Below are 24,593 nucleotides of genomic sequence, written 5' to 3' on the forward strand. Positions count from 1 at the left end.
CCTTTTGTGCAATGGTTCCATTGGTGTTGAGTTCTTCATGGAAACCCAATGCCTTTATCTTTGGAAAAAATGGCTCTTCATAAAGGGATAGTTCACCCAAAAATAAAAATTCCCCCATGATTTACTCATCCTCAAGCCATCCTAGGTGTATATGACATTCTTCTTTCAGACAAATACAATATGAGTTATATTTAAAAACGTCCTGGCTAATCCAAGCTTTACAATGGCAGTGAAGGGCAGCCCAAAATTTGAAGCCCAAAAAAGTGCATCCATCCATTATAAACATACTCCACACGGCTCCAGGGGGTTAATAAAGGCCTTCAGATGCAAATCGATGCGTTTGTGTAAGAAAAATATCCATATTTAACACATTATAAAGTTAAATATAGCTTCCGCCAGCCCGCCTTCCGTATTCAACTTACGAATAAATGGATGGATGCACTTTTTTGGGCTTCAAATTTTGGGCTGCCATTTAATTGCTTGGATTAATCAGGACATTTTTTCCGATTGTATTAGTCTGAAAGAAGAATGTCATATACACCTAGGATGGCTTGAGGATGTGTAAATCATGGGCTAATTTAAATTTTTGGGTGAACTATCCATTTAACATCTGACTGAAAGGTTCTTTGGGGAATTAAAAAGATTCCTCTATGGCATTGCTGCAGAAAACCCTTTTAGGTTCTGCATGTTATCTTTATATTTAAAAGCAAATAAAAGTAAAGCTCATAGTGAGCAGTAAAAACACTAAGACCACCTGTAAAAAATGGAAGGTAAATTAATATAAAAAGAAAAAAGAAAGAAGTAGTGTGGTGCGTAGCTCTGGTCCACTCTTGACAAAACAGGTTTGAGTTATTTTCCTCTTCACTTTCTTTCTACTTCACTTTCCTATCTAATACAAAGCAAAACCCCATAAAAAAAGAAATTTCTGAGGTCAAGTTTTCATATGACATTCTTCAAAACAACGTTTTCACTCTTCAAAGTAATAATGACATGGATGAGTCAGATTTGTCTGCATAAGATCAACAAGTCTGTTGAACAAGGGTGTTTTTTAAGATGAAATGCAATGGTTAATGTCTGAGTCATCCATAATGCCTTTCAATACTACATCTTAAATCGTGTTCCTGTAGGTCAACTGGAAAATAATGACATGATCAACACCAAGGTCATGGATTTGATTCCCATGGTAGATCAAACGTATACCTTAGATACACTGTGTGTTGCTGTGGATAAAAGTTGTCAAATAAAATACAATTTAAAGGTGAGGGTTCACTAGGATCCAGTATCTTGCATAGGACAAGAAGTTTGGAGAATGAATGGATTGGATGAGCAAAAATGGAAATTCTGTCATAATATACTCACTGTCATGTTATCCTAACCTGTTTGGCTTGCAGTAATAAACAACATGAGTATGAGTAAATGCTATACTATCCCAGGATTGTCTTCTCCACATTGTAATTTGTCAAGACAAGTAGCGTATCTTAGTTAAGTGGAGAAGAGAATTATTTTTAAATGTATCAAATTAATCTCAATCTCTCAAAAGACGAAACTCATTTGACATATGAATCATGTCAATGCAACTGAGATACAACATTTTGTTAATTTAAATTTAATTTAACACTTTTTTTACTGTGAGATGATATTGGGATTAATGGGACTGAAACAAAAAAAAAATTTAAAACACACCTCTTCTGTCTCTGTTTTTATACTCTGTCACACATAATAATTTCTCATTGTGTCTCATCACAATATGAAGCCAAAAGCAAACAATTTTGTCTGAAGACTGTCTTAGGCTATTTGTTCAGACTGTAACAAAATCAATACTTCATGTTTTATCGCTGCTTGGAGTGTAGACATGTTTATTTTACACTGAAAAAAATCAAGATTACCCTAGGGAGCTTACTACTTGTGTGAGACAAACAAATCAAACAAGATGGTGTTTGCAAAATGGGGCAAGCAAGATTGAAGGCAAATAGCTTGTTGCAGACAGGATGAGACTGGAATCAAAGAGATGTCAGCTAGCTGAGTGGAGACATATCTTCCTGGCTGTAAGGTTGCTGAGCAGGAGAATTGTATGGGGAATGAGATGACAGACAGGAGAGGGACCAGGATGAAAGGATTTCATTAACCAGCAGGGTTAAAAGCAGCGGTTGGGGTAGAGCAGGGGTCTCAAACTCATTTTACCTGGGGGCCGCTGGAGGTAGACTCTGGGTCAGGCTGGGCCGCATCAAGTATTACACATAAAAAGTGTTTAAAAAAGTAGCACAACAGATCCAATCTTCTCAGTCTTTATTATTAACAGTTCTTCAACATGAATGTTTCTTTTGAACATGAACTGTTCCTCTGAATTTGAACTAAATATAGCTTATAGAAATTAAATCATGTAATAATGAAATAATGAATGATTTTAATTTTATTTTAAATAATAGACTAATTCACAGCAAGGCCGTAACCAGGTCAAACAGAACAGTGAGCGAAATTCTAGGTCTAATTCTAGTTGGGAAATAATCTTTTTGGGTCTATTAGTAAACAATATTTGCATTAATTTGTCAAATATATTATTAGTCCCGATATTCTTCACATGAGTGAGTGAATAAATACATAGATCCGCTAACAACATTCAAATTCTCTAGTGGTCTGGTGGTAGAATTTTTGTCAACCGTGTCAAAGGTTTCGGGTTCTAATCCGCTCTCATGTAGTTTTTCTTCATTAAAATCAAAGATGTTCATCAATGATTGTATAATAAGACCATGGACACGTTTGCATTTTGTTTTGTGATTTCACCAGAAAGAATAGTCTCTCTCTCAGCAACGGCATTAAGCGATAGATTGACGCACTTGTCTGTGTGTGAAGACTGAGTAGTGTGCACGAGCCAAAAGAGAATGTTAACCCTGCCTATTTTGATTTGATTGGCCATCTCAATCATTTTGACATTGACGAGCGCTGTTAGACCACATTCATTTCAACTGTCTGATCAGCTTCGTTCGTCTGTTCCTGTCAATCACACGGTGTCAACCAATTATACTGCACGAGGGAGGGGCGAGCCAATCTCTCTCTCTCACACACACACACACACAAAGGAGGCGGCAAGCGATACACACGCAACGACTCAGCAAAAAGGTGCTATTCAGATCAACACACGGGCCGCACTAACACTAAACTTTGAAGTCAAGAAGGGGGCCACAAAATATCATCCTTCGGGCCGCGAGTTTGAGACCCCTGGGGTAGAGGATAGCTGGGGGAGGGGAAAGTTGATGAGAAGTTCATAAGGCAGGCATTTTATTGTGTACTGTTCAGTTTAATGTACCTTTAAGTTGTCGTTTGCGATAGCTAGTGAACTGAGATTTGTAGTCACCGTGTGGGAGTCTTTTTATTTAAAGGCAGGGTAGGCAATTTTGGAGAGGCTAGGAATAGCAAGCTAGATTTGAAGACATTAGTTCCCACCCTCCCTTCAGAGCGTCTCTAAAGCCATGTCTCCGCCAAAACACAGCCAGAGCAGAGTCTGCAAAATGTCATGGCATTAAATTACATCATGTTTCAAAGCACATAAAATTACAATAATAATGAACGTAAACAAAGAGCTCTGACTTGTACCACCTGACTGTTGCCGATTCATTTCGACATTGATACCATTGAAACGCATAAATCCGAGTCTGAGGACCGGAACAGCTCCAAGTAGAGTGTTTTTGCCAGCTTGTAATTATGCTGATTACAACATGGTGTTGCCACTAAGACTTCAAGTCAAGTCAAGTCAACTTTATTTATATAGCGCTTTTAACAATATAGATTGTTTCAAAGCAGCTTTACAGTGTTAAACAGGAAAATAATGCAGCATAATTTTATTCAGCTGTACAGCCATTCTGGAAAAAATCCAGTTCATTTCAATTATCATACAGTGACAGTGACACTTCCACAGAAGATACAGCGAGGAGAAGTATTTGATACACTACAGATTTTGCAGGTTTTCCTATTTACAAAGCATGTAGAGGTCTGTAATTTTTATCATGGGTACACTTCAACTGTGAGAGATGGAATCTAAAACAAAAATCCAGAAAATCACATTGTATGATTTTTAAATAATTAATTAGCATTTTATTGCATGACATAAGTATTTGATCACCTACCAACCAGTAAGAATTCAGGCTCTTCTTTTTCTTTAAGAAGCCCTCCTTTTCTCCACTCATTAACTGTATTAACTGCACCTGTTTGAACTCATTTCCTGTATAAAAGACACCTGTCCACACAATCAATGAAACAGACTCCAACCTCTGAACAATGGCGAAGACCAGAGAGCTGTGTAAGGACATCAGGGATAAAATTGTAGACCTGCACAAGGCTGGGATGGGCTACAGGACAATAGGCAAGCAGCTTGGTGAGAAGGCAACAACGGTTGACGAAAATATTAGAAAATGGAAGAAGTTCAAGATGACGGTCAATCTCCCTGTCTGGGGCACCATGCAAGATCTCACCTTGTGGGGATTCAATGACCATTAGGAAGGTGAGGGATCAGCCCAGAACTACACGGCAGGACCTGGTCAATGAACTGAAGAGAGCTGGGACCACAGTCTCAAAGAAAACAATTAGTAACACACTAGGCCGTCATAGATTAAAATCCTGCAGCGCACGCAATGTCCCCCTGCTCAAGCCAGTGCACATCCAGGCCCGTCTGAAGTTTGCCAATGACCACCTGGATGATCCAGAGGAGGAATGGGAGAAGGTCATGTGGTCTGATGAGACAAAAATAGAGCTTTTTGGTCTAAACTCCACTCGCCGTGTTTTGGAGGAAGAAGAAGGATGAGTACAACCCCAAGAACACCATCCCAACCGTGAAGCATGGAGGTGGAAACATCATTCTTTGGGGATGCTTTTCTGCAAAGGGGACAGGACAACTGCACCGTATTGAGGGGAGGATGGATGGGCCATGTATCGCGGAGATCTTGGCCAACAATCTCCTTCCCTCAGTAAGAGCATTGAAGATGGGTCATGGCTGGGTCTTCTAGCATGACAACGACCGAAACACACAGCCAGGGCAACTAAGGAGTGGCTCCGTGAGAAGCATCTCAAGGTCCTGGAGTGGCCTAGCCAGTCTCCAGACCTGAACCCAATAGAAAATCTTTGGAGGGAGCTGAAAGTCCGTATTGCCCAGCGACACACTTGCCTTTGTAAGTGGGCAAACCTGTAAAATCGGCAGTGTATCAAATATTTGTTCTCCCTACTGTATATGTATTGATTGCTATCAGGATTTGAAAAGAGTTTCCACCAGTTTACATTGAGGCAAACATTCACAATTAAAAAAATGTCTAATGAAAGAACTTTTGTACCACGCTGATACTGACACATATATCAATACAACTTATTTTTTGCTGTGGTATAGAATCGATTATTGTGAAATTTTTATACCAACTACTGAAATTCTGGTACCATGACAACACTAGTTACAAATGTGACTAAGAGCTGTAAAAATACACCAAACCACAGACTAATTAAAAAATGGATCTTGTTGGAAAGGATTACAAAGAATGAACATAATTATGGTCATATGAAGTCATTTTTCACAGTAGAATAACACAAATATTCTCCATAAGAATGTTGTTAGTTCTCAGACATACTTTATGACAAAGGAAATTCACATTGTGGAAACAACAGTTGCAGTTACCAATCAATGCTTAGTGAAACCTGTCAAAACACCAATCAGAAGAGCTGCACACTGCATAAGAGAAAGAGTGTTTGTTGATGAGGGGAATGGAGGAAGGTGTGATTTTTGTATGAAGCATGCTATTCTTGTGCGCATGCTTTGATGGTGGGACACTGATGAATGGTGCAATAGGAGTGTAGTGATGTCATGGTAATGAGCCTGTCGCCTGGGCTCGACCTATTGATACTGGAGTAGAGAAGGAATGTGTCTTTTTCCTCTTTCTTATTCTGTCCGTATCCTACAGTCTCTAGGTCTTTTCTTTATCGTCTGTCTTCTCAGTGTAAATCAGAAAATCACATGTACATAGAACACGGGTGTCAATGAGCACTTGTGTATAACCAGCACTAAAATGTTTATATCTTACAGAAACTCATGAGAATGGAGGAGACCTGTATCAGAATTAGTGTACTTTAAACCTTCTGTGGAGTTCATTAGCCTTTAGATAAAATGCTATGAAAAAACATTTTCATTGGGATGCCCTGCTGCATAAAGCATCATTAAACCTAATCATATTATGCATGTTTTATATTTGCTTCAATGATACTATAATAGGTTTCAAATTCGCCTTTTAATCAATTTCTTAATTCTGGATTTATCATTAAATTGTGACCATATCAAACAAATATGCACACACTCGCCAGAAAACTTTATTAGGTACATCTGTTCAACTGCTTGTTAATGCAAATATCTAATTAACCAATCACATGGCAGCAACTCCATGCTTTTAGGCATGTAGACATGGTCAAGACAATCCACTGACATTCAAATTGAGCATCAGAATGGGGGTGATTTAAGTGACTTTGAATGTGTCATGGTTGTTGGTGCCAGACGGGCTGGTCCGAGTATTTCAGAAACTGCTGATCTACTGGGATTTTCACACACAATCATCCCTAAGGTTTACAGAGAATATCCAGTGAGCGGCAGATCTGTGGGCAAAAATGCCTTGTTGATGCATTTGTAACTCAAATAACCACTTGTTACAACCGAGGTCTCCAGAAGAGCATCTCTGAATGCACAATGATGTGTTGGTTTATGGTAATACCATACATCACAGAATGAATTAAGAAAATGTTTTCCCATCAACCATTTAAAATGCACTACATCGCTGTATGCTGCTTCAAAGAGGCATGCACGCACTCTATAAACATGCCCAACATGGATGAGAAGCTCATGGCGGAACGAGGGAAGGAGATGATACAAATGCACATTCACTCTCTGACAGCAGATGGCGCTAATGCAACATCAGAAATGCAGCCGTTACCCTAGTAACCCTGTAAACAAAGCAGCTGCTACATTATTTTCTTAACAGTAAGAAAATGTAAATGTTTCAAACAGCCATTCATATTTTTGTATTTGCTATTCATAGTTCTCACGTGATGTCACACCCTTCTAGAAACGCCCACCTGGAGGTTTCTATGGGCGTGCCGCACTGAAGACTTGGAAGTAAACGCCCACGGCTAGGATTGGATAAGAATTGCATATTTAATGAGCATCAGCTCCCCTCAGTACATGTGGAAATTGTTTTGAAAGTGTCTGGGGAAATGCTCACAAAACTTGCAAAATGTCTTTATCAAGTAAACACAATGATTCATCTCTCATCCACCCACGATTGATTGGAATGTTATTTTTTTTTATTATTTGGCTGGCCCGATCAGTGAATATAACCGCAAACCGTACCCACACACACACACACACACACGTGCGCGCGCAAGAAAGGAATGCTATTTCACTATTTAAGATAGCCCGTCGGAAGGCTGGGCTTACGTTGTGGTAGCCCATCTGAAAAACACATAGCGCCGGGACGTTGGGCTTTGCGAGCCCTGGCCCATAATGTTACAAGTCAGAGTCTGACCATGAATGAACCAATAAGACCTCAAATAAAGGATTCTCCAGCCTGACAGCGTGCTAAGGTATGTTCAGTTAGACATGTACACATAATCAACACGATCTTTAAAGGGCCACTGAAATCAAAATAACGTTTTTTTAGCTTTTAGTATGATTATCTTAGCCTTAAGGTTAGGAATAAGCTGGTGTGTTCCAAAACAATGACAAAATTTGCATTTAGGAGATATAAGCATTCAAAGCTTACAGTCTCTCACTTCCGTTAAAACGTATCACAGATTTTGATGACATCATCGCAGACTTCACCTTCTCATGAAATCTTCTGTCCAATCAAATGCACTCTAGAATCTGAAGTCCCGCCCCCAGCATTATAAATAGACCCTGAACTGCGTCTGAAAACAGTCAGTTGTTCACGCATTTACTATTTTCTACATGGTGAACGGCCCATAGCGCACTATATATGCGATAGAAAACGATTCAGACTGTATAAATATGCTTTCAGTTGAGGCGAATGAAGTCTGGGTTCACGATAGTTTCACGTGCACTGCAGTAGCACACACACATAGTCTAGAGCAGAGCCGTTGACTACAGACACGAGAGCGCAGCGAGGATCATATGCGCGAGTCAGCGCAGACAAAAAACATATCGGACCCATTTAAATGCTGCACAGAATGCTGTATTTCAAGGAGATATGGAGAAGATTATGATGATAAACGGTTAGATTCGGAGGAAACTGGCTTTAAAAAAACAGAAAGGCTAGTCAAACTGTGGTAATAACGAAATGCTATTGGCTGTTTCAAAAAAGGGGAGGAGCTGCAAACAGCTGGAGCCGTTATAGGGGAAATTACGTCAACACATTGAATAATGCTGCGCGTTCCAAGGCACTTCAGTGGGCCTTTAACAATGCAATACTACCACATATAAAAAACATGTTTTACTCCCATAAGTGTGTTGCATCATTCCTGTTGGATCCAATATAGAAGGCACAGCATTGTGTTTTAATCTCAATATGTCTGCAAATCTAGTCTCGACCTGCATCTTTTTTACAATCGATTCCGCGGTGAAATGAAGCGAAAAAACGCGCAATGTCTTACACATGAGCTGGAACCGGCATGTTCATTGCATGGTAGCACGACCCGTTTAGCTCCACGAGTCGGTGGGCGGGCTTGAGGTATTTTCAACATATTCTGAGATTGAGCGTTTTCTGGGCCTGGTGTCAATAAAAGCTTTTCTTTGACTAACAAGGAAGTTTTCAGCTCCTAAACTTACAGGATATTCTTATATCACGATTAACTTTTATATATCAAAGGCTCAAAGGAAAGTTGATTTTTCAATTCATCACCCCTTTAATAATGTTATGCCTGATCGTTGTATATACACTCACCAGACACTTTATGACCAGGTGAAGTGAATAACACTGAGTATCTCTTCACCACAGCACATATTAGTGGGTGGGATATATTAGGCAGCAAGTGAACATTTAGTCCTCAAAGTTGATGTATTAGAAGCAGGAAAAATGGGCAAGCGAAAGGATTTGAGCGAGTGTGACAAGGGCCAAATTGTGATGGCTAGACGACTGGGTCAGAGCATCTCCAAAACTGCAGCTCTTGTGGGGTGTTCCCGGTCTGCAGTGGTCAGTATCAATCAAAAGTGGTCCAAGGAACGAACAGTGGTAAACTGGCGACAGGGTCATGGGTGGCCAAGGCTCCTTGATGTGTGTGGGGAGCGAAGGCTGGCCTGTGTGGTCCGATAAAACAGACAAGTTACTGTAGCTCAAATTGCTCAAGAAGTTAATGCTGGTTCTGATAGAAAGGTGTCAGAATACACAATGCATTGCAGTTTTTTGCGTATGGGGCTGCATAGCCGCAGACCAGTCAGGGTGCCCATGCTGACCCCTGTCCACCGCCGAAAGCACCAACAGTGGTGAGCATCAGAACTGGACCACGGAGCAATGGAAGAAGGTGGCCTGGCCTTTGAATCACATTTTATTTTTTACGTCACGTGTGCGTCGCTTATCTGGGGAACACATGGCACCAGGATGCACTATGGGAAGAAAGCAAGCCAGCGGAGGCAGTGTGATGCTTTGGGCAATGTTTTGCTGGGAAACCTTGGGTCCTGCCATCCATGTGGAGGTTACTTTGACACATACCACCTACCTAAGCATTGTTGCAGACCATGTACACCCTTTCATGAAAATGGTATTCCCTGGTGGCTGTGGCCTCTTTCAGCAGGATAATGCGCCCTGCCACAAAGCAAAAATGGTTCAGGAATGGTTTGAGGAGTACAAAAACAAGTTTGAGGTGTTGACTTGGCCTCCAAATTCCCCAGATATCAATCCAATCGAGCATCTGTGGGATGTGTTGAACAAACAAGTCCGATCCATGGAGGCCCCACCTCACATCTTACAGGACTTAAAGGATCTACTGCTAACATGTTGGTGCCAGATGCCACTGCAGACCTTCATGGGTCTAGTGGAGTCCATGTCTTGATGGGTCAGGGCTGTTTTGGCAGCAAAAGGGAGGCCATTTAAATAAATGTTGCACATAAATATCAAGGAGCACAACCATTTTCAGCATTGATAATAATAGACATGTTTTAAAGCCCCAAATCAGCATATTAAAATTAATTCTGAAGGACCATGTGACATTGAGTAATGGCATCACAGGAACACATGATATTTAAAAATATATTAATAGAAGACACTTATTGTAAATATTTAAATTTTAAATAATTGCTTTTACTGTATTTTTGATTAAAAAATGGAGCCTTGGTGAGCAAAGGAAACTTTTTTTTCAAAAGCATGAAAACAATGACTCTTTTGAATGGTAGTATTGTCTATACAGAGCATTTCATATTAGTCACATGTTCATATCAGACAACACTTCGCTGTTGCCTGCTCCATCATATATCACATACACTGCTAGACTCAGCAATGCCATGCCCTCAAATAAACCTGAGAAATGTGTTCCTCTAAATGAAAATACTCTAATGGAGTGGATAATACAGAGCTGAATTGAATTACTCAATATAAGGTTGTTCTCAGTTTGGCAGGGGAAAAGTATTTGGCTTGTTGGCTACTGTGTTTGATTGAGGGCAGGGGGTTCATTTAGTCTGTTGGAGGGCATGTGGAGTGTGTCTATTGATCAGAAGACTTATTAGTACTCTTATCACAAGAGAGTCACAGACAGAAAAAATGAAATACTCCCAGAGTTATTTTAAGTACCATATAGTACTGAAATAAGACCTCTGTGGTCAGCTCAGGTCATGAATAAAGATCTGATACAGGTTCCTGTGTGCAAATAGCTTTGGTGTTGGTCTTTAGCGGCTCAGTGGTTTATGGAAATCATTTTCAACAAGTTACAAGGTACAGTATAATTTGGAATTATTTATTTGCCACAGGAAAAAATATATACTACTTTCAATATACTACTCATTTTTGATTCGGAGCAAAAATTCGACAAGCAAATAAATTGTTGTTAGAGAGTTTTTTTTCCAGCTTAGGGGCTTATGGAACCTTAAATCTTTTTGATATTTTAATGACATAGAGACAATCATTTATGCCTTCATTTCAATGAGGCTTGATTATTGTAATGCTACATATTGGTGTCAACCAGTTTTCCCTTTCACGTTTGGAACTGGTTCCAATCTCAGCAGGAAAAAAAGAGGGAGCAAATCATCCCTATCTTAGCACATTTACACATGCTATCGGTAAGATTTAGGATTGAATATAAGGTTATAACTTTTGTATTTTAAAAATATTCTGTAAAATCCATTCTGCATTGTAGGGCACTATATAAGACCCTGGACCACAAAACCAGTCTTTTTAATTGGAATGTATACATAATTATACAACATTAATAAATAAGCTTTTCACTGATGTATGGTTTGTTAGGATAGGACAATATTTGGCCGAGATACAGCTATTTGAAAATCTGGAATCTGAGGGTGCAAAAAATCTATATATTGAGAAAATTGCCTTTAAAGTTGTCCAAATTAAGTCCTTAGCAATGCATATTACTAATAATAATAAATTTTTTATATATTTACCGTAGGAAATATACAAAATATCTTCATGGAACATGATCTTTACTTAATATCCTAATGATTTTTGGCATAAAAGAAAAATCTTTAATTTTGACCCATACAATGTATTGTTGGCCATTGCCACAAATATACCGGTGCGACTTATGACTGGTTTTGTGGTCCAGGGTCACATATATATGTGCAACACGCCAATGTCCAGCTCTGTTTGTTTGGTTATATATTTTTGTGTGTCAATCCGTCAACTCTGTTGAGGTGGTCCACTTAAAATAAACCACCTAAATCTGCAGGCAGAGTCCAGAACACCCCCAAAACATATGCTACTTGACCATAGGACAGGGAAGACATCCAATATGATGATGAAAAGGCTGGACATCTGACAGCTATGTAGATGGAGTAAAGCTGCACTTTTTAAAAAAAGGATTCAGTTATAAAATAGCTGATTTTGTCTATTGAGGAGTGAGGTTGAAGGTTTTATATTAGCAATGTACTGTAGAGCTGACTGAGAGTCTAGTCTTAATGCTCACTAAAATCTCAATTTTGGATGTGCTCCTAATGTTTGCACAACTAATGACCCGCATGTGTGTGCAGTACCAATTTTATGGAGTAATTAATTCAAATACGCTTGGAGCAGTCGAAAGAAGGGGGAAGCTCCAAACAAACAGATTGACTGCCAATTCGGAGTATTGAAAGTACAAGACTCATAAAGAGAAGAATACAGTAGATTTAAAACAGGCCACATTTACATGTATATCAATGGGAACAAAGAGACCACTTTAGGGATCAATTTAATAAGAGCAGTCAAAAAATTCACGAGCAATCCAAAATGCCCTGGAACCTATCACCACTTCCAGGAATCTATTTAGTTAACTAAACTATTGCGTTTAGTTGGTAACACTTTATTTTTCGATACTCCACCTTAGACATTCTACTAAGTTTAAATAACTATTCAACTACATGTCAACTACCAGTCATTAGAGTATTAGTAGACTGTCTGCATAATATCTGCTATCACTTTATTTCGATGGTCCGCCAACAGACATTGTAATAATTTGTTACATTTATATAGCGCTTTTCTAGGCACTCAAAGCGCTTTACATAGAAGGGGGGAATCTCCTCAACCACCACCAATGTGCAGCATCCACCTGGATGATGCGACGGCAGCCATATTGCGCCAGTACGCCCACCACACACCAGCTGATTGGTGGAGAGGAGACTGAGGGATGATACCAATCGTATATATATATGGGGATGATTAGGAGGCCATGATGGACAGGGGCCAATGGGCAAATTTGGCCAGGATGCCGGGGTTACACCCCTACGCTTTATCGAAGGACATCCTGGGATTTTTAATGACCACAGAGAGTCAGGACCTCGGTTTAACGTCTCATCCGAAGGACGGTGCTTGTTACAGTATAGTGTCCCGATCACTATACTGGGGTGTTAGGACCCACACAGACCACAGGGTGAGCACCCCCTGCTGGCCTCACTAACACCTCTACCAGCAGCTACCTAGTTTTCCCAGTTGGTCTCCCATCCAGGTACTAACCAGGCTCAGCCCTGCTTAGCTTCAGTGGGAAACCAGCCTTGGGCTACAGGGTGATATGGCTGCTGGATTGTACTGACTATAACTAACTTTTCAAATACATGGAAACTTAATCTACCTTAACCATAACATAATAGTCTACTAATATTTTAATGAGAGTAAGTTGATACATTGTTGCAAATTAATGAGAGTTAGCGAACATGTAGTTACAAAGTTACTTCTAGTTCGTAGTATGTCTTAAGTGGAGCGGTTTAGTCTTTTTTGTATCTTCATCACCTAGTGTGACAATTGTAATATGTCACTTTCATTGATAGACATTGAATGGAAAACAAACACACAATGGACTCTACGTAGAGAGTACAGCCTATGTAGATCCGCTAAAACCATATATTCTTCCAAAGCAAACTGTGGTAGTAGCAAACTCTTCCATATTTCAATTAACTATTGATCACAACTAATTATATTATAATATACGGTTTAATCAGTGGTGGGCCGTCAATTTTTTTGACGAGAATCTCTGACTTCAATTTTAATATATTTTTTCCATGAATGCATGTTAAATTAGTCCCAATAGTCTATTTTCTTAATTTCATAGCTTTTCTCTTGGTTGCGCTGCTTCCAGTAGTGTTTATTTATGTTAGAGCTTTTGTTAGAGCCATCTAGCAGGCGTACAATAACGTCTGCATTTTCACGTCCTTTGATTGGATGGTCAGAGAGCGACGCGTACTATAAGTAGTGGCCTAGTCAGAATAACTAGCAAACCGCACAAGATAAAACATCTGTAGTTTTAATAGCGTTTTTTTTTTTCAAACCCCAATGGCTGACTGAGGAGAAGAAATTGATGTATTAATTAACATACTTACCCAAAGCCATTTTCAAAATTCCCACATACAGCCTTCTCCAGCTTATCGCACAGTCACGGAACGCTATTCGATCTGACCAGGCTAACTGTCATCACTGATTTTGAAGTCCCGCTGATCTCCTTGATTTACTTGAGAGCATGGGTCAGCTGCACACATTGGCATGTTTTGTGTACAAATAATCATAGCCTATTTTGGTGAGTAGGCTATAATGCATTTTATTTACATTTTGTATAGCCTAGAGTCAACCCTGGGCGGGCTAATCCGTGCCCCGTTTTTTCCGTGATGAATGTGATTTTTTTTCCCTTCTAAATGTATTAACTAAATGTATAATTATTATTATTATTTTCGTTATTAATATATTATTTTCAACATTTTCATACTGTTAAAATTGCGAGTTTTGTGGGTTTAAATAAATTAATATAAAACTTTGTATTATCTTTGAACCTCACCTGAAATAAATTTGCCATACTGTTGGTAAGATTTTTCAAGAACCATTCATGCGGTTGCGTTTTCTTTCCCGTAGAACTTGCACACAAAACCCCCCCCACACAATTTGGGAGAACTCAAAAGGTAGCCTACTACAAAAATGCACGCAAAACACGGAGCGGATCGATGCTTCTGTTAGATATGATGTATGTGACGCAGCTGTGGCTGCCTGCAGTGAAAAGAGACTCGTTAAATTGTGTCAATTGGGTTCCCTTTCGTTCAGTCACTACGACGTAACGTTAGTGACTAACGAATGGGGGTTTCGCTTAGAAGCCTATCATCTTCGAGCTTAGAGAAAACGCCCAATGGCGTGCCAATGCCATGGGGCATGCGGAATTTGCATACGTAACTCCGTATCACCGCGTGAGTATATAAGGAAGTACGTGGCAATATCGCATTATGTTTCTGCTTTCGGAGCCAAGAGGACCTCTTCACTCCTACAGCCTTCTGAGACTTGTCAGCTTCTTCGAGACGAGCAGCTTTCCAGTCGGTGTTGGTGTGACGGCGCGTTCCAGTGATCGCATACTTCCTGCCTGCTGATCTGCGCAGTGGTCTGTCTGACAGCTGGTGTGTGTTTCCCTGGGCGCTTCGGCATCGACTGCAAAGTTTCCTCTCACAAAAGAGCTTGCACGTGACACGTCCTTTTCAGGATGTTTCGTCCGTGCACTTCTGGGTGCGGTAGATCTCTTCTATCTTTCGACGGGCACGAGCGCTGCGTGACGTGTTTGGGCTTTCAGCACGCTCAGGCAGCGCTCGTGGATGACTCATGTTCTCTCTGCGGGAACCTGGCCATCTCGGTGCTACGATCAAGACTCTGTGAATTCCGTGCTGATGCCGGAATGAGAGTCCCCTCTGCCACCCCCCAATCTGCGGTCTCCCCTGGAGGCGGCACTTTGGCTGGTGGCCAGGGTGATCTGAGGGTGACGGTGTGGAACAAAGCTCCGACGCTAGTTCCTCGGCCCACACCCCCTCTCTCATGCACCTGACCCGGCCCGTGCTCAAGCGTCTACATCGGGGCTGGCTCCTGCTGTCCCGACTGTGGCGTTTGGCGCGGCGGAGGACGAAGAGATGTCTATCGCCGCATCACAAGGTGGGCTGGAGTCATCTGAGGATGATGATTCGGCTGTGCTGCCACCCTCGGGTGCGCCAGCATTGCCCGAGTCGGACCCAGAATTGACAGCCATGCTGTCTCGGGCCGCCGCAGCGCTTGGGTTGGAGTGGAACCCTCAGCCTGTGCGTTCGCGGTTGGACGATTGGTATTTGGGGGCGGCACGCTCGGACACCCGTCCGACCGCTCCTCCAAATCCTTTCTTCCCCGAGGTGCATGAAGAGATCGCGCGTTCCTGGAAGTCCCCGTTGTCTTCCCGCGAACGTTTGGCGAACTCTTCCGCCTTCACCTCCCTCGATGGAGCCGCGGCTCATGGGTACACTGGGGTCCCCCCAGTCGAACGTTCTGTTGCGATGCAACTGTGTCCTCAGAGCGCTTCGTCCTGGCGTGGTGACCCAAAGCACCCCTCCAAAGCCTGTAGGTTTTCGTCATCCCTGGTGGCGAAGTCCTATAGAGCTGCAGGAAGGCGTCCCAGTCCGCTCCAGCCCCGCAGCCCGCGAAAAAACGCCAGGCTAAGCGGCGCTCCTGATGCGGACGGCTCAGGGATGGGCAGTTCTTTCCAGGAGACGGCAGCAGGGCCGCTCCTTCCCCCGGTGGAGGGCCGGGGGAGAATCTTTTGTTCAGCTGCTGGCCCCCGGGTCAGCAGCACCCTAATGTGGTTAAAGAAAGAACTGAAAACCCCATCCCTGAGCCCCCAGAGATCGGTGACGGCAGTGCGCGCCACCCTCGGGTCTCGCCACTCTCGTCCCTCTCTGTCGCCAGCCCCCTGGCAGAGCAGACCCCAGTGGAACGTGTGTCCTTCCCTGGTCTCCTCTGTCAGGGCGCAGCCGTTAACCGTGCTCCGACCCCGGGACGCCCAACAGCCTCCCCTGTCCGGGCCGGTAACGCTGCCTCGCTGCCCCACCCTGGGTACGTCTGCCGTCCGTATGACCCCGTTGGTGCAGTCTCTGGAAGCGTGGCTTCAGCTTCCGGGGCTGTCCCGCTGGGTTGCGCGGACCGTCAGACTCGGCTACGCGATTCATTTCGCGCAGGCTCCTCCCCGTTACAGGGGAGTCCGCTATACCGTGACCGGGGCCCATGCCCCCGTCATGCGTGCGGAGATTGCCACTCTACTGGCGAAGGGTGCGATCGAGCCTGTCCCTCCGGCCGAAATGAAGTCGGGGTTCTACAGCCCCTACTTCATTGTACCCAAGAAAACCGGTGGGTTACGACCAATCCTGGACCTTCACACCTTGAACCGATCCCTTCACCGGCTTCCGTTCAAGATGTTGACTGCGAAAAGCCTTTTCGAATGCGTTCGTCCTCACGATTGGTTTGCAGCGATCGACCTGAAGGACGCCTACTTCCATGTCTCCATCCTTCCTCGACACAGACCGTTCCTACGGTTTGCTTTCGAGGGGCGGGCATATCAGTACGCGGTTCTCCCATTCGGGCTATCTCTGTCCCCTCGCGTCTTCACGAAGATTGCCGAGGCAGCCCTTGCGCCCCTTCGGCAGCACGGGGTCCGCATCCTGAACTACCTCGACGACTGGCTCATACTGGGCCACTCTCGAGAGCAGGTGTGCGGACACAGAGATCTGGTTCTCCACCACTTATCCCGTCTGGGCCTTCGGGTCAACTGGGAAAAGAGCAAACTTTGCCCCGTGCAGAGGATCTCTTTTCTCGGTATGGAGATCGACTCGGTCGCCATGTGCGCGCAGCTTACGAGCGAGCGCGCGCAGTCTCTGCTGACTTGCCTCCGTCAAATCGAGAGCAAGAGTGCGGTTCCACTGAAACTATTTCAGAGGCTCCTGGGGCATATGGCATCTGCAGCCGCGGTAACGCCACTCGGATTGCTTCATATGAGACCGCTTCAGCACTGGCTTCGCGATCGAGTCCCGAGATGGGCATGGCAGTCTGGCACGCTCCGGGTCCAAGTGACTCGGGCCTGCTTACAGACGCTCACCCCGTGGTCGAACCTCAGTTTTCTACGGGCCGGTGTGCCCTTAGAACGAGTTTCCAGGCATGTTGTCGTATCGACGGATGCCTCTGCCACGGGCTGGGGTGCCATGTGCAATGGACAAGCAGCCGCGGGCTCCTGGACAGGACCCCAGCGCCTCCTGCATGTCAATTGCCTCGAGTTGCTGGCAGTACGGTTCTCCCTGCACCGCTTCCGAGCGCTGCTGAAGGGTCAACATGTGCTTGTCCGGTCAGACAACATGGCCGTAGTAGCGTACATCAACCACCAGGGCGGTCTACGCTCCCGCCGTATGTCTCAACTCGCCCGCCATCTCATCCTATGGAGTCAGAAGCGCCTGAGGTCCCTTCGTGCTGTCCATATTCCGGGAGTCCTGAACCACGCAGCCGACGAGCTCTCGCGGTTTCAGCCTCTCCCCGGAGAATGGAGACTCCATCCCCAGACGGTTCAGCTGATTTGGGAACAGTTCGGCGACGAACAGGTAGATCTGTTTGCCTCCCACGACTCTTCCCACTGCAGCCTGTACTATTCCCTGACCGAGGGCACGCTCGGCACGGATGCACTGGCGCACAGCTGGCCGCAGGGCCTACGCAAAAATACGTACCCCCCAGTGAGCCTACTCGCACAGCTCCTGTGCAAGATCAGGGAGGACAAGGAGCAGGTCCTTTTGGTCGCCCCGTACTGGCACGGCCGGACCTGGTTCCCCGAACTCATACTCCTTGCGACAGCCCCTCCCTGGCCTATTCCTCTGAGACCGGACCTCCTTACTCAGAGACGGGGCACCCTATGGCACCCGCGTCCCGACCTCTGGAGCCTCCACGTGTGGCTCCTAGACGGGACGCGGCAGGTTTGAGTGGCCTGCCACCTACGGTGGTCGCCACCATCACTTCCGCTAGGGCAGAGTCCACTCGGCATGCCTATGCGTTGAAGTGGAACCTCTTCGTCACCTGGTGCTCTTCCCACCAAGAAGACCCCTGGAAATGCCCGATCGGGTCCGTGCTTGAGTTTCTCCAAGAGGGGCTGGAGCGAAGGCTGTCTCCCTCCACCCTCAAAGTATATGTGGCCGCAATATCTGCCCACCACGATCTCTTGGAGAACAAGAAGGTAAGTCAGCACGACCTGGTCATCAGGTTCCTGAGGGGAGCGAGGAGACTGAATCCTCCTCGCTCTCCTCTCGTACCCTCTTGGGACCTCGCAGTAGTGTTAAGTGCTCTGCAGAGACCTCCCTTTGAGCCTTTGCGGTCGGTTGATATTAAGTTCCTGTCTATGAAGACGGCTCTGCTGACCGCATTGGCCTCAGTTAAGAGGGTCGGGGACCTGCAGGCATTTTCGGTTGACGAAGCGTGCCTGGAGTTCGGGCCGGCTAACTCTCACGTGATCCTGAGACCCCGGCCTGGATATGTGCCCAAGGTTCCCACCACTCCGTTTAAGGACCAGGTGGTGAACCTGCAAGCGCTGCCTTTGGAGGAGGCAGACCCAGCCTTGGCATTGCTCTGTCCAGTACGCGCCCTCCGCGCCTACGTAGACATGACGCAGTGTTTCAGGACCTCAGACCAGCTCTTTGTCTGTTATGGTGGAGAGCAGAAGGGAAGTGCTCTCTCAAAGCAAAGGCTGTCTCACTGGATAGTGGACAACATTGTTTTGGCTTACCAGCAGCAAGGTCGACCATGTCCCCTTGGTGTGAGGGCACACTCCACTAGGAGTGTGGCCTCCTCTTGGGCTTTAGCGCATGGCGCCTCGCTAGCAGACATCTGCAGAGCTGCAGGCTGGGCGACACCTAACACATTCGCCAGATTCTACAGTCTCCGAGTGGAGCCAGTGTCCGACTATGTACTCGCCCCCCCAAGGAGCCGGTAATGGACCAGGCTCAGGTGTCTTCGCTTGCTCGCCATTCCACTCCACGGACTGGATACGTGCGATTTTTCCTCAGGTGAGCTCCCCGAGAGCCCTGAGCTCCTCCAGCACTGTCGACGCCGACATCAGTTCAGTCTGCCCTTTCGAGCCCAGACCCTCATGTCCGGCCAGGTGCCCCATGTGCATGGTTCCCCTCCGGCGACCCCCACATGTGTATTTCGCCATAAGTCTCCGCAGTGAGCGGGTTTCTTCCCTTGGCGTGTCCCCGCCACCCCTAGTGTTAAAAATCCACCTTCGGCTGGTACCCTAGAGATCTTCCATATGCAGCCCTTAGCGGGTCATATGTGTCTCTTAAGTCCTCCCCACGGGTAGGCATCTTGGCATTCCCTCACTGGGATATGCTTCCCAGTGTACCTTGGTATTCCTGTGTTAAGTGGGAGTCCTTCGTCCGTATTAGTCTTACGACAGGGTACTCACACTTACGCAGGGCGCTGGAAGACAGCTGAGTGGCGGGATTATATTGGGACCCCCATTCGTTAGTCACTAACGTTACGTCGTAGTGACTGAACGAAAGGGAACGTCTCGGTTACGGATGTAACCCTCGTTCCCTGAGGAGGGAACGGAGACGTAACGTCCCGTTGCCACTTCAGCTGTGCTACCTGGAACGCAGGAGTTCAGTCTTGGCTCCTCAAGCAGGTAACAGAATGCGATATTGCCACGTACTTCCTTATATACTCACGCGGTGAAGCTTCGAAGCGTTATGAATCAGCGAGTCGATTCAGCGGTTTGAATCGCCAAATTTCAGCAGTTTGGCGGTTTGACACGCGATCCGAATCATGATTCGGCTCACTGATTCATAACGCTTCGAAGCTTCATGATGCCTTGTTTTGAAATCGCATCACTATGTAAGTCGTTATTTAGGGTTTTTTTGCGCACAAAAACTATTCTCGCCGATTCATAAAGTTATTTTAGAACCACTGTAGTGAGATGGACTTTGTAATGACGTCTTTAGTACCTTTTAAGGGTCTTGAGAGTGTAAAGTGCCATTGTGCCAATGGAGGCCTTTCAGAGCCATCAGATTTCAACTAAAATATCTTCATTTCTGTTCCGAAGATGAACGGAGGTCTTACGGGTGTCGAACGACATGAGGGTAAGTAATTAATGACAGAATTTTCATTTTTGGGTGAACTAACCCTTTAATTGTTTTTGTGATTGTATGGCGAGACCAAAGACCAATATTCAGCTACGGCTGAACAATAAAATACTACTACTACTACTACTACTACTACTATTTTAGTTCATTGTATTAAAATAAAAAGCATGGATCGTATCAGTATCTCTGCCCTGTTGACATTTACTCAAGGATATAATTTGTGCTTTAATTTCCACACACTGCTCTGCACCTAAATTAAATTTCAATGAGGCTAGCTGTGGAAGCGACTATTACTTTGACACAATTACTTAACTTTTACACAATTATTTACAATTTGCAATATACTGAATTTAATAAAACAACTACAAAGACAAAGATTACACGTCACATTGGCACTTACTTGTTTTGGTGCTTGGAGCCCTGCAGGTGTGCATGATACTGTGCCACTGAATTCAGTGTGACACTGCAGACATCACATGTGTAGCAGCGTTTTAGACCTACAGAGAAAACAGACACAAGCAAATTTGTTTTAGCAAGTACACAAATTCAAATGCACATAACCTAACATGGCAACCAAGAAAAACTAAGAAGCCGTGAAATATCATCACATATGTATTTCAATGACATCATCTTTATAACATTTAGAGGACAAAATATAATCTTCTTTAAATAGAAATAACGTTACAAGCACTCCCTTTTTGTCCACAGCCTCTCCACCATGCATGCTAAGCTAAAAGCAGGCAGAGTGGTCAATAAACCCTTATCATGCCATTCCCGAGAACAGAAGGAGTAACTGGGGAATGCGATAACCCTGGTCTCTATCTCTCTCAGTCAGCCGCGGCTCACACGGGTCACTGCTCTGCTGTGTTTCGTAGTTCTGCCTGATCAACTCTCCTGATTACTGTACCCTGAGGGAATCTGTGTGTGTGTGTGGAGAGAATCAATTAAAGAGACATAAATATAGAAATGCCAAGCCTTTTTATTTATTTATTTGAGTTTTTAAGAACTTTGAAATTACAATGGAAGGTCTCTCCATGAAATGAGATGTCTAGGGACACATGGATGGGAGACCTTTTGAGGAGAGGAGGCTCCTATGTTCTCTTGTGTGTGTGTGTGTGTGTGTGTGTGTGTGTGTGTGTGTGTGTGTGTGTGTGTGTGTGTGTGTGTGTGTGTGTGTGTGTGTGTGTGTGTGTGTCAAATGACAAATATTTAATCAATATTTGACAATACCATGTGGCTTGTAATGCAGTTTGGTATACTGATGTTGTTGCACCTGTAAGGGTGAGAGAAGGGAAGCTAGGAATCGTGTCGCTCTTAAGCAGCTATAAAGTAATATGAAAAGAGTGAAACTTGGCTGAAATGAAAAGACAGTGTTCAGTGTTGGGGAAGCCACTTTGAAACTTTAAAGCTGCTCATAATTTTAAGTAGTTCATAAACCGTAATTCAGTAGTTAGAGCACTTATTGGGCTAAAAAAAATCTAAATACAACTAAGAAATCCAGTGATGGGAATAACGGCCTTATAGATAAACGGCGTTACTAACGGAATTGTTTTTTTCAGTAACGAGTAATCAAATGAATTACTGTTTCTCTCATTACAACGGCGTTAGCGTTACTGAGAATAAAATGCGGCGTTACTATAATTGAGCTCACTGAAGTGGTTTTCATCCGAACAGGCTCTCTGTCAGTCGGACTTGCAAAGTTTTTTTTTCTCTAGTTGGTTGGTGTGTGTGTGTGTGTGTGTGTGTGTGCGGGCATGCCATGCGTGTTTGGTACACATAACTGATGATGATTGGTGGGTGGGAGACAAGGTTGAGGTTGATAGGTTGAGTTCACACACACACACACACACACCTATGACACACACGCATATGCACAATCACACACATCAACGACCAGGAGGAAGTCCAACGACTTCAAAGGGAGCTTTCGCAAACTGGAAGTATAAGTGCTACTTTTCCCTCGTTGAGGTGAAAGGTAAGAATGTTTATGTAACGTGCAACTTATGCCCAGGAAGAAAGAGTCTCTCCACGTCGGTGGCAAGTAATTCTAATCTAATGAAGCACCTCACATCATCACACGCCGCCACAAAATTTGTGGCTAAAAACCCAGGTGATAACGTGAGCTCCACTACCAAAGGAGTAGTTTAGTACTGATATTTACACAATATTTACACTATAGTATAGGTCTACTCATAGTATTTAAAATAATGTATTGAATTTGAAAACAACAAAAAAAGTTACACAGTAGTTACTTTCCCTGGTAATTAGTTACTTTTATAATGATGTAACTCAATTACTATTCGTAAGAAGTAACTAGTAACTATAACTAATTAATTTTTTTAGGTAACGTGAATAAATCTAATTTAGTCCTAATAGTGTCAAATACTCTAACAGGCACTGCTAAATATTTTGCTTCAAAAATCAAGCCTTAATGTGTGGATGAAAAAATATACAGAGGATAAAATAAATCAGTGAATGTGTTTTTTTATTTTTATTGTGAATTTATTCAAACAGTGAATTTATAAAAATGTGAAAAGTTATCCGCTATATATGACAGAGAGGAGCAGTTTGATTATAACCTCAGCTCACTTTCTATACAATAATACCAATGCTGGGTGTAACTAATTACTAAGTAATATAATTACTGTAATTTAATTACTTTTCCCTTGAAAAAGTAAAGTAAGGCATTACTCTTAATTTTTCTGTAATTTAATTACAGTTACTTGATGTAATTGCATTAAATTCTGTATAAACTATAGAACAATTGTAAATAAAACAATAGTGGATTTTACATCAAAATGGTATGTTAAAATTTATGTTTTTAATGTATCCTTCTCCTTTTACAAACTTTGGTCAGTTCAAGAATAATTTATGCTATTGTATATTGTTTATATGAAAGAATCAAAAGTGCGCTTTCGTGTCTACCATTGTATTGTTCAACTGGTCGAGGTTGATAAGGGATTTGAGAGTAATTATTATATATTATTATTATATTATATATTAAATATATTATTTATAACACTATTGAAAATGTAATCAGTAGTAATTAATTATTTTTTTAAGTAGTAACTTACCTATCACTAAATAATACATGGCAAAAAATACAATAATATGTTGTCATCACAGTTCTACTTGTTGGACAAAGTAGTTAGAAGTTAGTAGGATCACTACTTCTAGTTAGTTACTCCCCTGCAATCTACCCATTTTTGTGTTGACTTTGAACAGCAAAAAGCTTGTGACTTACATGACACAGAAGCACTTTGGTTCTCCATCAGTTGTGTTTCCTGCCTGTGCCCCCCGTTATGGATTAAGCGTCCCGTGTAATTGCTGTCATGTTGCACTAATGATATTGCAGCTGAAAAATGGCCTTTGCAATCTCCCCCACCAAATTGAGTTAAACCCATAAACAACATTTGGAGGAGAAGGGTATGCAGAAATTAATGTCTTGGCTGTTGATTCATCATCATGTTTAATTTTAACCACTCTTATACCTAGAGTGTGCTGCCTCTGTTGATATACACTTGCTGTGTATTACAGCAAGTTGGCCAAAAAAAAAAAGAACTGACACTGACAGACCGGGAACAAAGACTTCCTTGTGCCTGTCTCTGTTATACCCAAGAGCCTGATTATTTCTGCCACTGGGCAGCCAGCAGGAGTTTTTTAAAGTTGCTAATCATATCAGCAACAGCGGAACTGAGGAGCACAGCAAAAATGTCCTCCACAACTTTTTTTAATGCACCTAGATAAACGGTCATAAACAAAATATTTTTTTGACTTCAGCAGTTTAGCATTTGTACAATGTGCCTATACTGTTGGTCTCAGATGGATGGCCCATAAAGAATCTGCAGATTTTTTTATTGCATTTGTTTGGGGTGGGGGGGGATTTCTGCAGAATTTCCGCTGAGTTTTGTGGGTACTGATTCAATTTGGGCCTGCTGATGACCATAATCGCAAATGTTTACAGTCAGTTTATTTTATTTGTCGGATAAATACCACCCCTCCGTATTCACCACACACACTCTTGGGTACTGGCATTGAGAGGATGTGGCGG

General features: G+C 43.3%; 1 protein-coding gene across 1 annotated transcript in view; it reads right to left on the reverse strand.

The window, feature by feature from the left end:
• Positions 1-24,593, reverse strand: part of zmat4a (zinc finger, matrin-type 4a) — a 181,268-nt gene that overhangs the window by 9,381 nt on the left and 147,294 nt on the right. Inside the window, exon 6 of the mRNA XM_079814692.1 lies at positions 20,943-21,039. Coding sequence (XP_079670818.1) covers positions 20,943-21,039 — 97 coding nt within the window. The remainder of the gene's footprint in view (positions 1-20,942; positions 21,040-24,593) is intronic.

The sequence above is a fragment of the Gobio gobio genome (assembly GCF_949357685.1).
Source record: "Gobio gobio genome assembly, chromosome: 4".
Taxonomy (NCBI): Eukaryota; Metazoa; Chordata; class Actinopteri; order Cypriniformes; family Gobionidae; genus Gobio; species Gobio gobio.